The sequence below is a fragment of the Triticum dicoccoides genome, chromosome 3B (assembly GCF_002162155.2).
Source record: "Triticum dicoccoides isolate Atlit2015 ecotype Zavitan chromosome 3B, WEW_v2.0, whole genome shotgun sequence".
NCBI classification, from domain to species: domain Eukaryota; kingdom Viridiplantae; phylum Streptophyta; class Magnoliopsida; order Poales; family Poaceae; genus Triticum; species Triticum dicoccoides.
In genome coordinates, this window is record NC_041385.1 from 808,304,273 (window position 1) to 808,321,053 (window position 16,781).

Genomic DNA, 16,781 nt, shown 5'->3' on the forward strand with positions numbered 1-16,781 from the left:
GCGTAAGGACAAGACCAGTAGCACGAGAAGTGACCTCAACTCCAAGAAAGTAGTGAAGCTTCCCAAGATCTTTGACCGCAAAATCAGCACCAAGAGAGCAGACAAGAGCATCAGCAGCATACTGAGAAGAGCTGACAAGGATAATATCATCGACATATACCAAAAGATACATAGTGACTTCTGGCTTCTATAGAAGAAATAACAAAGTGTCAGCAGTAGACGACACAAACCCATGAGCACGAAGGGCAGAGGCAAGGCGGGCATGCCAGGCACGAGGAGCTTGCTTCAAACCATATAGTGCTTTGGAAAGACGACAGATATAGTCAGGACGATCAGGATCAGAGAAACCAGGCGGCTGTTTCATATAAACCTCTTCCTCCAAAAATCCATGTAGAAAAGCATTCTGCACATCAAGTTGACGAAGTGACCAACCACGAGAAGCAGCAATGGAGAGAAGAAGCCGAATAGTGGTAGGCTTGACGACAGGACTGAAGGTGTCCTCATAGTCAAGACCATGACGCTGCCGAAAACCGCGAGCAACAAGTCACGCTTTGTAACGCTCAATGGATCCATCCGAATGCTTCTTCACTTTGAATACCCATTTTGAGTCAATAACATTTACCCGTGGTGGTGGAGGAACGAGAGTCCATGTCTTGTTACGAAGAAGAGCATGAAACTCCTGCTCCATAGCCTCTCGCCAATGTGGAATGCGCAGGGCAGCCTGATATGAGCGAGGCTCAGAAGATGGATCCGCAACAGCAGCAGCCAAACAAGCAGCCAACCAAGCAACCGTACCATCCTTACGTTCCTTAGGTTTGAAAATGCCATTGCGACTGCGTGTATGTGGTCGGGACACAGGAACCACCGAGGTCGACCGAGCAGCCTGCAACGGGCTGGAGGACGGCGACGTTGACGAGTCAGCCGGTGACGAGGAGCCAGTCATGGTAGCCTCGGACTCGGTTGGCGAAGAAGGCCGACCCACCGGCGAAACCGGCAGAGCAGACGAAGCAGCTGGCGACTCCGGCATCACAGACCGGGCCGATGGCAAGCTCGGCATAGTGGGCCGTGGCGCGGCCGGTGTCGCGGGCCGATCCGCTGATGAAGGTGACGTGAGGACCCGAGCCGCGGGCGAAGACGGCGTGACGGGCCGAGCCGCGGGCGAAGACGGCGTGACGGGCCGAGCCGCGGGCGACTCGGCGGCCGCTGGTGAAACGGACCGAGCAGTGGAGATGCTCGGCGCGACGGGCTCGTCGGGTGACCATGCATGGGCACGCGAATCGATGCCATGCAACATAGGGCGATCGACGTGCCCACCAGAAGACGACGATGATGATGGTGAATCCTCCAACAGCTCCAAACGAGCTCCACGTCCGGTTCCTGCACCATGGTTAGGTAACAACAAAGGAGAGTATGCAACATCATCAAATTGGTCAGAAGCAACAGAGGATGAATGCAGGGATGGTGGTTCGACAGTGGACACAGGAAGGTTGGCAAAGGGAAAAACATGCTCATCAAACACGACGTCCCGAGATATATAGACACGATTAGTGGGAACATGAAGACATTTGTAACCTTTATGAAGAGAGCTATAGCCAAGAAAAACACATTTCTTAGAACGAAACTCAAGCTTGCGCTTGTTATATGGACGAAGATGCGGCCAGCAAGCACACCCAAATATCTTGAGAAAGGTATAATCAGGTTGTTCATTAAGGAGAACCTCAATGGGAGTCTTCATGTTTAAAACACGAGTAGGAGTACGGTTGATGAGAAAGCATGCAGTGGTGAAAGCATCACTCCAAAACCGAAACGGAACAGATGCATGGGCCAAAAGAGTAAGACCAGTTTCAACAATATGACGATGCTTACGTTCGACTGAACCATTCTGCTGATGTGTATGTGGACATGCTAAACGATGAGCTATCCCAAGCGACTGAAAGAAAGAGTTGAGGTTGCGATACTCGCCCCCCAGTCTGACTGGACATGAACAATTTTGTGCTTGAGAAGACGTTCAACATGTTTTTGAAACTGAACAAAAATATCAAACACATCAGATTTGCGTTTAATAAGGTAAAGCCAGGTAAAGCGACTATAAGCATCAACGAAACTGATATAGTAATTATGACCACTGACAGAAGTCTGAGCAGGACCCCATACATCTGAAAACACAAGTTCTAAAGGATGTTTCACCTCACGACTGGACTCCGAAAAAGGAAGTTGATGACTCTTCCCCTGCTGACAAGCATCACACACTGCTACATCTTTATGACTAGACAAACTAGGAAGCTCACGACGATGCAAAATATGACGGACAATAGGTGTGGCCGGGTGACCAAGACGAGCATGCCACTGTGACGGAGAGACCCGAACTCCACTGAAAACACGAGCGACACCAGGATGCTCCAGACGGTAGAGGCCCTGGCACAACCGCCCACTAAGAAGAATGTCCCTCGTGCCCCGATCCTTAATAAAAAGATCAAAAGGGTGAAATTCACAAAGCACATTATTATCACGTGTGAGTTTAGGAACTGAAAGAAGATTACGGGTCACAGATGGAACTCGAAGAACATTGCGAAGCTGAAGACTCCTATTGGCATGTCTAGTGAGAAGAGATGCTTGACCAATATGAGAGATGTGCATACCTACTCCATTGGCGGTGTGGATCTTGTCGGAGCCATGATAGGGTTCACGAGTGTGAAGCTTCCCCATCTCGCTGGTTAGATGCTCTGTCGCCCCAGAGTCCATGTACCAGTGTGGATCGATGGAGTAGGACTGAATGTGTCCCTGTTGCTTCTGCGGCGCGGGACGATCAGCCATGGAGACCTGACGGGCATTGTTGCGTGTATCTTTGCCGTCATTGCCAAGACCAAGGAAGCTTCGCTGGAAGCGCTTATGACACTTGGAGGCCCAGTGCCCATCGCGGCCACAAAGCTGACACACACGTGGACCGCCAGCCCCCGGTAAGGTCGCAGTAGGTGGGGGGGCCGAGGCGGGCGACGGTGGCAGCCCCAAGGGAGACCGGGGTGATGAAGAAGAGCGGCCACCCTTGGTGGCGGCGTTGGCCGAGAGGGAGCCAGTGCCCCTGGTGCGGCGAGTCTCGACCCGTTGCTCAGTGAGAAGGAGCCGAGAGAAAACCTCGTGTGCCAGCATGGGTGTCGAGTTGCCCCGCTCGTTGATGATCTCGACTAAGGCATCATACTCCTCATCAAGACCATTGACAATAAACGAGTTGAACTCGGAGTCGGTGAGGGGCTGTCCAATGGAGGCCAATGTGTCGGCGAGGCCCTTGACCTTGTTGTAGAACTCAGCGGCAGTGGAGTCAAGCTTCTGACACTCTCCAAGCTGACGACGGAGTGCAGAGACACGAGCCTGGGACTGCGCTGCAAAGGTGCGCTCAAGGATGGTCCAGGCCTCATGAGACGTCTTCGCGAAGACAACAAGGCCGGCAACTGCCGGCGAGAGCGACCCCTGGATGGAGGAGAGGTTCGCCTGGTCCTGCCCCATCCAGACGCGATGGGCCGGATTGTAGACCGGACCGTGCACGCTGTCTACCAGCGCGGGTGGGCAGGGAAGCGATCCGTCGACGTAGCCTAGCAGGTAGTGACTCCCCAAGAGCGGGAGAACCTGCGCACGCCAGAAGATGTAGTTGTCGGCGGAGAGCTTGATGGTGATGAGATGACCGAAGTGAAACGGCGGCGGCGAAGACAATCCCATCGAGGAGGCTGCCTGGGGTGCAAACACCATGGAGGCAGCCGGAGGCACCGAAGCCGATGCGGGAGGAGGCGGGACCGCAGCCAGGGCGGGCGCCGCAAAGCTCGCGGCCGGTGCGGACGCCGCAAGGCCCGCGGCCGGGGCGGACGCCGCCAACCCCGCCAGCGGGGCAGTGTGATCCGCTTGCGGCAGGAGCGGCGGGATGACGCCTGCGGAGTCCGCAGCGGACGGCGGCGCCGCGGTGTGGACCACGAGGTCACGCCCAAGCGAGGGCGCCGGCGGCGTGGAGAAGACGGAGCCGATGCTCCTTGTCCCGATCGGAGCCGGAACAGAGACGGCATCGAGCGGGAGGTTGAGCAGAGCCGCAAGAGAGGCCGGGAGGAAGCCCGCAGCAGTGGAACCGGTGGTGGCGGCGCTCGACATGGCGGCGGCGCGATCGGTGGCGCGGCGGCGGCGGTGAAGGCGGCGGCGGCTGCGGCGGCGGTGCGGGTATTAGGGTTTAGAAGCGGAAGCGATCGTAACCTAGCGTGATACCATGTAAGACAATAAGTTTTGGGGAACCAGCACAACCCTCTAGGGGTGGCTTATCTCATTATATATAATGGTTGTGTTACAATATGTACCATATACGTACATAGGTACAGAAGCTATACATAGTCTAACACTAGGTAGGCAGCCACTCATGAAACCCTAGGCCTCGGCCCCCTTCATAAGGTGAGGCCTGGGGTAGTTTGAGGCTCATTACATCTGCCATCTTAGTCTCGATTGAATAATCTCAACCTCCATTGTAACCCCCTCATATGCAACACATCAAGCCAATCAAAGCAGGAACAGGGTATTATGTCCACAATCAGGGCCCAGACCTGGATAAACGCTTCGTGTCCAGCTACAACATATTTGTTGCAAGAGCCCGATTAAATCATCTAGCTAATGGTTCCCTCGTAGCCAGAGAGTTAGGTTGCCCGTAACATGCCCGGCAATCTCTACTTCAAAGGTTAGAGTATTACTAGTCGCCAACCCGTGCCTTCGCACGGGCTAGTTTAGTAACCTACAATGGGATGATATTTTGAGACAGCATTTTATTTACTCGGATTCCCAAATTTCTATTGGAAAAGTTCCATCTTGTCTTAGGACTTTCTATGTTTACTATTTAGGTCTTATCATGGTCAAAATTTAATGTTTAAAATAACAGAATATGTGATGACGCATATACTCAGTCTCTATTTTAATTCAGAAGTTAAATTTAAATATACGATGGAGGAGCCTCACAGAATCAACAAAAAAACAATTACACTTTATTAAAGACAGAAGGAATAGATGCACGCATCAGAGACTGTTTGTAGTTACTTTTTTGTTGTTCCAAAAATTTCTCATAAAAAGACAAAGTCCTGGTCTCCAACTAATATAATAAAATCATGCATATGAAAAATTTCATGAGGTTCAGCTTCTGGACATGTTTCGACTGTTGCACATTTGTGCATCTCCTTTACTTCCATCATATCATAATGTATTGATTTAAGCATGTTCTTTTTCATTATATTAGTCATTTTCTATAAGTAAAATGTTAATATATTAACATATAGAAAAAAAAGTGAACTGTTTTGGTCTCTTTTTTGAATTCACATCAACTTTGGCTAAAGTGGTATATACAAATACCATACTGAAATAATTTGTTATATGATGAAACCAAAACAAATTATTAATCCATATTGCAATTATGGAAATACTGATACAATATTTACCTTAAATCGTGTTTATCAAACCAAACAAACCAACACACTGTCCCATGTGCATTATCTACCATGTTATATATGTGGTTCCCACAAATTAACATGCATATTATTCATGTCGTGGTAGTTTGCTGAGATCTCATTTTCCAAAAATCGGCAATGGCTATTTAATTTTTTGTCGAGTCACCGATAATATGAACTCGGCAAAGTTAATGATTGTCCACGTCCGTCCAACGAAGTGTTGTTTAAGTAGAGGAGAGCTTGGCAAACACAATGCCAAGTTGTTTCCAGGCTTTGCCAAGTGCGCTGGAAACTCGGCAAATTCAGCGAGTGGCATTAACACAAAACTATATCAAGTTCACATCCCAAAAAACAAACGGTGTATACATAAATACATGTATAAGACGTCTCAGAAATGAACTGGATCGAAAGATAACTTTTTGTTTACATGTGCTATGGGCATCAGTGGTTTCTCGATGGACAACTTCGTGGGCTGTACTAAATAATTGTGGATTTAGATGTACGTACCAACAGATTTGGATGTTTTACACTACAGGAACATAGGAGAGGATCCATGGAGATTGATTGTAGAAGAAAATGTGTCCTGATAAGGTATGAAATATGGAAAACTGAGACAAAAAAGGAGATTAGAAATCTGCGGTAAAATATGAAATTTGTTTCCTTCTGCGAATCGCCATGCCCCGACAATAATAAATCACATAGCTTGACTGATTTGAGAGGGTATAATTTATGTGCTCTTTTTTGGCCATCACGGACAAACACATGTGAGTTATTTGCCTTGCGTAGTTAATTTTGTATTACTGCGTGGAGGCAGCCAATTATATGATCAGATGATGATATTCATCACATGCATGAAAATCTTATTATTCTCAGGGAGGGAGAGAGAGAGAGAGAGAGAGAGAGAGAGAGAGAGAGAGGCTGATGACACCGGGAGGGAGAGGCCAAGGCCTATCTGCCATGACCAGTGCAATTAGATTTGCCGCTCTATCTAACATGCCGCCCGTGAAAAGAAAGACAGGACATAGGAGAGTGCAGAGGCATGCGGGTTGTTTTTTGGCTGGCGTTGAGAGAGAAGAGGCCAGCTGGTTGTTTTTTGGCTAGCGTTGAGAGAGGAGAGGCCTAAGGGGCTATGGGCCCAATGGGAGGAATAGAACGCTTGGACTCTGGAGTCTAATTCTGTATGTGGACTCTAATTATATGTACGTGTGCTGGGTGTGGCAGGCTTTTTTTTTACACAAAGGAATCGTATGAGAGATGGTTAGCAGTTGTAGATCGTAACCATTAGATTTAGGATCTAATGGCAATATATTTTTTTCCATTGATTTTTACAATGGAGAGAATTTTTTTCTGGATGAGGCTTTTATGATCGGATCTGCACCGTAATAAATCGGTCCCACCAGATGAACGGTTCGTAAAATCTGATTAACGTGGGAATTTTTAGGAAGTGCCTAATTAGTATAGGTATAGATAGATAGATGTCATCTGTTCCCTATTTATAATGTGTATTAGAAACTAAATTGCTCTATTTGACAAAGTTTATAGAAAGCAAATAATATCTACAGTAAAATAATATGTAAAAACCATCTAGATTGTAGCTTTTGATATTTTTCAGTCAAAAATAGAAAAGTTTAACTTTTGAAACAAATTAATGCACTGTATAAAAAGATTTGATATGTACGTATGTTTTCTAAAAAAAGGAATATGTGCATATGTACCCTTTTATTGACATTCCTTTACAACCTAAGTATAACCTTTGCCCTGAGTTTATTATACGCCCTGGACTCAGCTTTTCTGAACCCGGGAGCCATTCCGTCCTCTCTGTTAAGGGCTAAGTTGTCAGTTAAAAAAGAGAGGCTAAGTTGTCGAATAAAACACCCCAAATCACACAAACACCTCTCTGTTAAGTGACTTGGAAATGGAGTCACCCCTAACAAGAAAAGGTGACACCGTGTTAAAAAAAAGGTGATACCCAAAAATCATGCTACGTGTGACACTTGATCGGCCATGGCATCACGGGGATATGTTCATGTGGGTATCGATACATGGCAAGAAAAGCATTTGTTGCGGTGGCAGTGCACGTTTAATTCCCTCATAAGGCCATGTACCTTTGGTGCTGTACCCTACGTGCTTTGTTAGGTTGCTTTGGTAGTGAGAAGTACTCCAGCTTGTATGCATATATGGCACATTTCTCGTGTAGAATTGCTCGTTTTGGCCGGCCGCAACGGTTTTATAGACTAGACTCGTCACGACGTACTTTACACTTGTGTCACGTGCACGCATTCTGCATCGTAGACCTGTGAGAGCTGGCTATAGCTCGATTGGATACCCTCCTTCCTATTAAGTTTTCCATCCGTTTACCAGTAGTACGATTATTTTCCCGAAACATCATGAACAGAGTATTTAACTATCCGACCAACCTGATTCCTTTCACTGAAAATTAATCAGAAACGTTTACGGTCAAATCTATGTATATGAATTTAATTAATTCTGGCCCAATCTCAAGATCGATGCATATCTGAAAAATTAAAGTTCCGTTGCGTATCAAAATTTTCATGTGGTTTGTCCACAAGCAAGAGATCCTCACCAAAAACAATTTATTAAAGCGATGTTGGTTAGGTAGTGTGTTTTTGTGATCATGACGAAACCATACAACACCTATTCATAGATTGCCCTCTCGCGAAATTACTTTGGCGAATGATTCATAGAGCCTTTAACATTATTCCTCCCGTTAGCATTGAAGCGTTATTTGGGACGTGGCCAGCTGCAGTAGATTATATTACCGCGTCTCGTATTCGGATTGAAATATATATGTGCGCTTATTTGGACTATATGGAACTGCAGGAATGATATGAATTTTAACAGACAACATATTTTAACTTTCTTGCAGGTCATCTTCAGAGCTACGACATGGATCCATATATGGTCCTTACTCACTCATACGAACTCCAGGGAGCCTTTGGTTACTAGGTGCAACCGGTGGGAGATGGTAGCACAGGCTATGTTCAACCGATTTGAATGGCGATCTCATAATAGAATAGGCGTCTAGTGTTCTAGTCCTATTATCCTGCCGGTTGTGGCAATGAGTTTTCTTTTTTATTTTTGCTCCGTTTGCGAGCTGGAATGAAACTAAGACTATGTTTTTATTCAAACTTTTCAATAATACTGCCACATGCATCTTTCAGATGCAGAGGCCGGGATGAGCCTCCTTTTACAAAAAATAAAAATAAAAATGAACAGAGTATTTAATTAACTAACCGTGTGCTTGACATCTGTTTTGCAAATGTATTATCGCGGACCTTCATATGTGGACTTCCCTTTTTTTCCTTATCTAAACAAATACCATTTGAAATAGATTGGAGAAAGGATAGGCGGTGTTTGTTGATAATCAATTATTATGATGGAATGATAGTCGTTGACATTGGCTTGAAATGATCGGCCATGTTCACGGAGCCAGTGACACTTAACTTTGGACAGAATGAATTGCTTGGCAGTACTATATCGCATCAGAGTTACCCAAGTAATAATGCTACAGCCCTAGCCTGTTCAGATCCACTGACGATGCATGGAGTAGAATGCACCCGGAGAGCACGCGTTCGTTCCTTCGAGACATCCCGACGACGTGCCCCGCACACCGCGGGAAGAAGAAACTGGAGACGCCGTGGCACAGACGTACGTCCGGGGTAGAGCACCACGGCTTATACCTACTGGTCCGTAGCTAGATTTGCGTAACGTAACGGCGACGCGACCGGCCGGGGAGCCGAAGCTGGAAACCGTTACGGCCCTGGGCCCGCCTCACCTGCGGCTGTGTCCATGCTCGCGCGCCTGTGTGGCTATGCATGCTCCGGTCCATCGTTGTCGCTCGGCCCCGGCCCCGACTGGCAGCGAGGCTGCGGGTGGGCCGCCGTGCATGGAGCGCCACATAGTGTGTCGGTGACACGGAGAGGCCTCTGCATGCACGCCGTGTTGGTGTGGAGTGCGTGCGGTGCTCTGCGGCGTAGGCTACGGAGGATCTGTGTGGCTGCCGTGAAGCTGAAGCTGAAGCTGAGGCACCAGGAGTGAAGAACCAGCCTCCGCCCCGGCGGTTCGCACTACTGTGTCCAGGATCCAACACGAGGGGCCGGCGCACGGGATGTCAGCATCAGTGCAGCGAGCAGTCACTATGTTACACATGGCGTCGTTAATCATGGTCCTTGCTGTGTGGTACGTAGGGTAACGTGAGAGCGAGTCGCGTGAGCCTTCTCTGTCTGTCTGCCTGTCCCGGCCGGTCTCTGCGCGCGCGCACTGGCTTGGTCCCTTGCTTGCAGCACCTTTGGAGTGTAGAGAATAAGGAGGAAAGAAGCCGTCTTTTTTTTTGTGGGGTAAAGAAGCCGTCTCTTTAATATGCACTTTCCTCTGCCAGCTGGAGCACGTAGCGCTTTTGCAGGGCCCGGTTGTAATTCAAGTACGTAATGGCTACTATATCGATCAACAAGTTTCAGTGGTCACTTGACAGCGCCACACGAGGCCCCCTATCCTCGGCCTGACCGGTCTTGTCAACAGCCAATTGCCACCTAATCGGATCCGGAAAATTCAGCATCAACTTTCGGTTTATCCGACATCTCTCGTAGCAACCTCATCTGTGGGACAGATATGGGGAACAAGTTTGTCATGTCGGATCTGCTCCAAATTGGCCCACCCAGCCCCATAAAAAAATCAAAAACAAAAAAATAAATAAATTATAATAACAATATAAATGCAGCAAGAATTATTATGCAAGAAGCCGGCATGCATCATCCGTATCAGAAAAGGTCAAAGAGAGGAGTTAACCTAAACTCCTCAATCAAGACAAGACTCTTCATCCATGCTAAAATATTGGGTCATGCATGATGACTAAAATATTCAGCCATGCATGGATGACTCATACAACGATGCGTGCAAGATTTGGAATTAAATATCATGGCAAAAGCTGCAATGAAGACAAAAGTTTCAGTCTAGACAAGGTTTTCAGTCTGGACAAAATTATCTGTCAAGCAAAGGTTTCAGTCTGAACAAAATCATCTATCAGGACAAAGAATTCAATTTGGACAAAATCGCCTGTAAGGACAAAAACTCAGTCACGCATCGGAATCATGCATGTCTATGCAAATAAAGATGCTTGACTGTGCAAACTCCCTCCGTCCCGAAAAACATGTCGCAGTGACATTTTTGCGAAAACCCCCTCTGTGAATTCCCGACACAACCCGCAGTCCCTGGTCGTCTCCCTCGTAGCCTCACTCGTCTCCCCTGCGCGCCGGAGCCCTCCCTCTCGGCTCCCCCCGCGCGGGAGCTCCCCTGCTCGGCTCCCCTGCGCGTCGCCGGAGCTGCCTCGGCCCACACCTCCACCGCGTTGCTTCCCTCTCCTTGTTCCCTTGCTCGTTCCCCATGGTGAACCATGGGAAGGAGAAGGCTCGATTTTTGTTCTCGATCTGCTCTCCGACGACGTCGGCCTTCCCCGAGCTTGGCGAGCTGGATCTGTCCCTTCCCGTCGTCGATCTGCTCTCCGCGACGCCGCCTGCCTCCTCGGACCATCCCCTCTCGCTCAGCCGCGACTCCCTCCCTGGAGCAGCCGCTCCCGCCCAACCCAAAGCCGCCGGCCGGAGCTACGCCGCAGCACGCTCCCTCCCTCCTCTTCTTGGGGACCGGATTGTGGCCGAGGAGGAGCTTGCCCTTGTCGCCCAGCAGCTCCCGCTCCAACGGGCTCGTCCACAAGTCCGGCAGCACCAGCCGCTCTTCCCTCTTCCGGTCCGCCCTCCTCCCTCCCCTCCCCTCCCGTGGCATGCTCTATTCTGTTATCTTCCTTCTTTCTTTGTCCTGATGATTTTTACTGATGGAGTTGTACACATAGGCGACCCAAATCCAACATTTTAGTAAGATTTGTACTGTCTCAAAATTCACCCATGAACCATGACTCTGAAATTAGTACTGTCTCAAAGTTCAATAAGATTTGCTCATTGTTGCGCAGTACTGAATCATGGATTATATTGTGGCTCTGCAGGTCTAGCCCATCGACGACGACTCCTCCTCCTCATGCTCATCGGACTCGTGCACAAGTGCTCTGCAAGTCTGCATTGGGTAAAGTCTGAATTTTTCATTTTTACTACTGTCAAAATTCAGTTGACAAAGAAAGTTCCATCAACATGTCAGTGGCCATGCTAGACAGAGTTCTTATTCATGTCTAGGCAGATTTCTTATTTATGACAAAACTGGATGTCTAGACAGAGTTCTTATTCATGTCTACTCCATCAGTAATTGTGTTAGAATCAAAACTGCTTCCCATATGAACTTTACTGAAAAAATCAGTCACCATTCTGAATTTTGACAGTACTCTACAAACTGCTTCTGGGCAGGAAGCAGATACAGTTTTTCTTGGTGGGCGTGGTTTTGGAACAGCCATGTCTTCTCTAATTTTGACAGTGCTTGAGTTTAGAGTATGGTTATACTTTTGCTTAGGGTAAGTTAACACGTCTCTTTCTACAATTTTTAAATGCTTCTTGTCAGGAAGGGAATTATGTTTGTAAGGATAGTGTATTTTGCAAAGGCTTTTGTACTTGTTGTTTTTATGTCTAACTACCAACTGTCTATTCTTAAATAAAAACAGCAGGGTAATTGCTTTTCTTACTGGTGCTCCTGATTATGAAGATGGTCAACTAGACACTAAGAGATATGGTGAGCAATATGCTAGCAAAGGGGAAGATGTTGACCTCATGTTGCTCCCTGAGCAGATACCTTCCTATAGAGATCCGGTAAGCTTGTGCTTCTTTTGCAGTAAAAAAAATTCTATCCATTAGTGAAATTTTGAAACAGGCCACTGTGGTGCTGTTGTTGTTCAAGGAGGAGTATGTGTACACATATTTGCAGGCGAATGCTATCCTGAGATTGACTTACAGTTAATTGCTATCCTTAGATTGACTGAACTTCAGTACATTACTTCTGTTCTGACTTGAAGATGTCCTCGAATGCCAAATTGCTCTACAGACTTTGAACCCCTTTCATTTTCTTCCATGTAAAGTTTTTTTTAAATGGCAGTGGATGTTGAGTAATCTATGCTAGCAATGTGATGTTAGAGAAAGGCGTATTTCTAGACCTGCTTGTAAATTACTCCACACAAACTATTGCATTTTTCTAGACCTGCTTGTAAATTACTCCACAAAAACAAGCAAATTCAGTAGACATTTTTACAAGAATTCAGTAGATTTCTTCCCATGGTTGCTATTTATTTCTCTTGACCCCTGGTAATTACTCTTGGCCCCTGGTAGTCCAAGAAGACTATGCAGTTATCCTAGACTATTGCAATCATCCTTCCAGGTAGCAATGGTCCTTGGGTATATTTCATTCTGTGTGCTAACTAGAGAAGACATGGCATGCATGCATGCACATAGGCTGTACTTGTTGAACAGGGGTTTTTTTTACATGGAAATATTGGTTTACTCTAATCCACCCAAACTCAGTCTTCATTTTACTGAATTTAGATTAGATGTTGCCTTGTTTCTACCGGGAGAAGATGTTGGTTTATTCTTTATTTTGATTGTTGTGGTTGCTCGACAAGTTGCCTCTCAGATTATTGCTCTCAGTGCAAACTGGAGTAGATTAATGAATTTGGAGTGTGTGGTCTGTGATGGGCTCAACTCTTCCTCCTGATGCTGTAAAACAATCTTGTTCCACTGGATGGATGGAGCCTCTTTTTTCATCTGAAAGACACCCCACATTTCTGAAGATAGATACACCTATAGTTTCAGCAGTGAAGTAGTACCACACTCTGATCTGATCTGTTTCCAATTGTAATAAAAGTTGGTTATTTACTTATCAGCTGAGTACAAGTAGTGGAGATTGACTAGTTGTTTCCTTGTGCAAGGTTCACAGCAAAAAAACTGGTGTTGAATTCGCCGCCGGCTCCGAGACCTCGACCGGACGGACGGAAGGCGGATTGAAATTGTTGTTATGGCGCCGTATATTATATGCAGTCCCACGTTTTCCTCTTCCTTTATTTAGGTGAGCATCATCACAAAACATGCATCGTCAGACAGGTGTAGGTTGACTGAATATTGACTGAATATTGGGCAGGTGATATTGATCTGAGCAGGATTTGTTTTTATCTCTGAATTTGTATGATATGTGAACCCCAAAACATGCATCGTCAGACAGGTGTAGGTTGATGCCCCTCCATTTTTCACATCACAGACTAGACTAGGTGATCAATTTCTTTTTAAATGCTAGGAAAAGGGGAGGTGTTCACCATTCTATAGAGAGCAGAAAGATTGATGGCTAGGGAAACTCATGGAGAAAAGAAGACAAAGTTCTTCAGTTAACATTGACTGACTGAATATCTACTGATTTTTTCAGTTAACTCATGGTGCAAATCCTTACAGTACCTTCTTCCTGATGAATGTAGCTCTGGCGGCAGCACGGGCAGACAAGCAGCAACAGTACGGGTAGACGAGCAGCAGCAGTACGGGTAGATGAGCAGCAGCTATACAGGCAAAGGAGCTCCACCGACGGCAGGGGATAAGCATCCGCGCGGGCGCGCGGGCAGGGGAGAAGGAGCAGCACGAGCTTGCGCGGGAGATTGAAGAAGACGCGCGGGAGATCGAGGATCACACGCGCGAGCTCCCGGTCCACTGGATCGTGGCGGCAGGCTCCGGCGACGCCGGTAGGGGATCGCGGCGGCGCACGCGTGGGAGCTCCAGCAGGATGCGCGGGAGCACGATGGAGGACACACGCGAGCTTGAGGAGGATGCACGGGGGTTCTAGGAGGGACGCGCGTGGCAGGAGATTCCGGCGAAGCCCACAGGCAGCGAGAGGGGACTGCCGGCGCAGGTCTGGGCTGCGGCGGCAGAGGAGGTAATTGGCGACGACTGCGAGAGCAGGTACTTGGCGAAGGTGAGAGCAGGTACTTGGCTACGGCGGAGGAGCTCAGCTGGGCTCGCCGGCCCCTGGCGAATCAAGCAGCTGGGCGGCGCCGGCCCCTGGCGACGCACAGGCGACGGGCAGAGGAAGAAGACGGGGCGGAGGGACTTGTTCGAAACGCTTTTCAAACCTTAAGGTTTTTTTTTGTAAAATTACCAGTGAACTACGCCCGCGGCATGTTTTTCGGGACGGAGGGAGTACAAGGTAGATAAAGTATGGGGCTGTTTCATCAGCTCACACAAAGGAACATGCAAGATGCCGAAGTTGTTTCAAGGCAGGCTAGCTGTAGTACACCAGGTAGAGAGGAATAAAGGCAGTGACCGCGCAGTGCCCCTCGCGCGCTATAAAAGGAGGATTGAGGGCTGCGAAACACACACACACACACACACAGAGAAACACACACACACACACAACACCAGACTCTAGAGCATCGCAACATCCAAGCACCACAACCCTCACACTCCTCGGTAGTCGTAGTAGTAGTAGCTGGCTCCAGTTGTCATAAAGCTTTTGAGGCATTGTATCTCCCCGAGGTGGAGGTAGGCAAAAGGTAGTCTTCTTTTCTCTTTGTAATCCCTTCGGGGTCCCCCGAAAGGAAATTCTGTATGTAAATTATGTTGTCGAAATGAAGTAGTTTTGTGTTTCACTTGGTCTTTGTATTATGAATCTATGAGGTGAGTTCTTACGCTAGGCATCCTATAGGAGAAACCTCTGCTGGTAGTTCTCTGTTTAGCCTGTGCGGTGTCTGTTGAGAACCTTATAGCCCTAGAGAAGCATTCCCATCGGGTGGAACTGCCTGGGAAGACAGTGGGAACCTATCCCATAAATTTACAATATAAACATCAAGTGAAAGAACTTAGCTGCTTCTGAAGCAACATAGTGATAAATACGGAGAGTCATTGGTTTCGCCAACCCGTAAAAGATCTTGAATAAACACTTAAAATATAATAATTAGCAAATTAAGGTAATTACTAAGCCATTAATTAAATAAATTTTAATATTAAATAATTTTGAATTTTTTAATTAACTAAGTTTTCATACTAAATAATCTTGTATTTTCCATATTTAATAATTTATTTTTAAATATTTGTGTTTTGGTATCTCAGCCAGAGTTTAAATCATTGAAAGACTAAAGTATTTGAATTTAGAAGTTAGTTCAGGTAGAATAATTTCTATGAAAGAAAATATTAGCATACGGTACAGAATAAATCCTTCTGAAGAACATGCGTGGCATACTTAATAGCCAGCTAAATTTAATTGTTGACCTCATTCATTACTTTTATATATCTTGGGGAAATAGGCAAGCTAATTTAGATAAAAATTTGAAAGTCTGCTAAGAGAACATCAAAAGTTAGCAGAAAAATACGCATGTTTGAATAATAAAATTTCTCTAGTTCTACATAAATTAGAACAATTGAAAGAAACAATCTTATAGTTTGTAAAAATAACAATTATATTAAAACGGAGGTTTTATCCATAGGAAAGAATCTAAGTGGTGTCCTAAATAGAAGTAAAGATTCATTATCAGGTGCTGAAATAAGACGCGATATAATTGAATTAAAAAGTTAGTACAAGAAGTAAAGATTAGTCATATCATAATTTGCATTGAATATAGCCAAGCATTAAAAGAAGTAGAAAAGTACTTAACACCTCTTGTTTAAATTTTCAGATCACGATTCACCAAAAGAAGACTCCAGAATAATAATATGGCGGAATAACACAGTTCTGCAGCTACTAGTCCAAATTTTGGAGAAACTTAATACTAAATGAGGTAATAATGAGTTGGTATTATCTTCATCCGGAATAGTCTCATCCTCTAAAAATATCAATTCAGAAAAATGGAACTATCTAAAAGCTTCCCTAGAAGAGACAAGACCATCCAGTTAATAAGTTAAGATTCAATACGGCTAACCATGATATATAGGATATCATGCAAGGGTGACGACATGAATAATTTAGAAGATGTTATAGACATGGAACACGAATTAGAAAGATACCAGAGAGACACGTTAAGAAAAATAAGACCGCACCAGGTATATCACATGGGTATATTTGAAAGTAAAAATGGATTATGTAGAATATCTAGAGAAATAGAACTAAGTGTCTTAACGCATTGAGAACAAATTTAAATATTCGAGTTATAAATATATTCACGAGGCATTTATATTGTAGGAGTCAAAGGAATGGCAAGAAAAAGTTAGGAACGAAGGTTATAAATATATTACTAGATAAAATATGGGAGTCGGTAGACAAAGCATCCTTAGGCTTTAAGGAAGCAGATATGAATGATAATAGATTAATAACATATATAACTCAAGACTTAATGATGCATGTAAAAGAATTTATTTGAAAAAATGAGATTTGGTTTTCAACCAAAGGATATGAAGATTTTAAAGGAAA

General features: G+C 45.8%; 1 protein-coding gene across 1 annotated transcript; it reads left to right on the forward strand.

Moving 5' to 3' along the window:
* Nucleotides 1–10,859: 10,859 nt before the first annotated feature.
* LOC119280114 lies at nt 10,860–13,770 on the forward strand. The gene is made up of 6 exons (XM_037561085.1): nt 10,860–11,178; nt 11,473–11,549; nt 11,825–11,928; nt 12,076–12,220; nt 13,330–13,466; nt 13,539–13,770. Exons 1-6 carry the CDS (start codon nt 10,860–10,862, stop codon nt 13,540–13,542), a joined length of 786 nt encoding a protein of 261 aa, XP_037416982.1. The 3' UTR covers nt 13,543–13,770.
* The last annotated feature ends 3,011 nt before the right edge of the window (nt 13,771–16,781 follow it).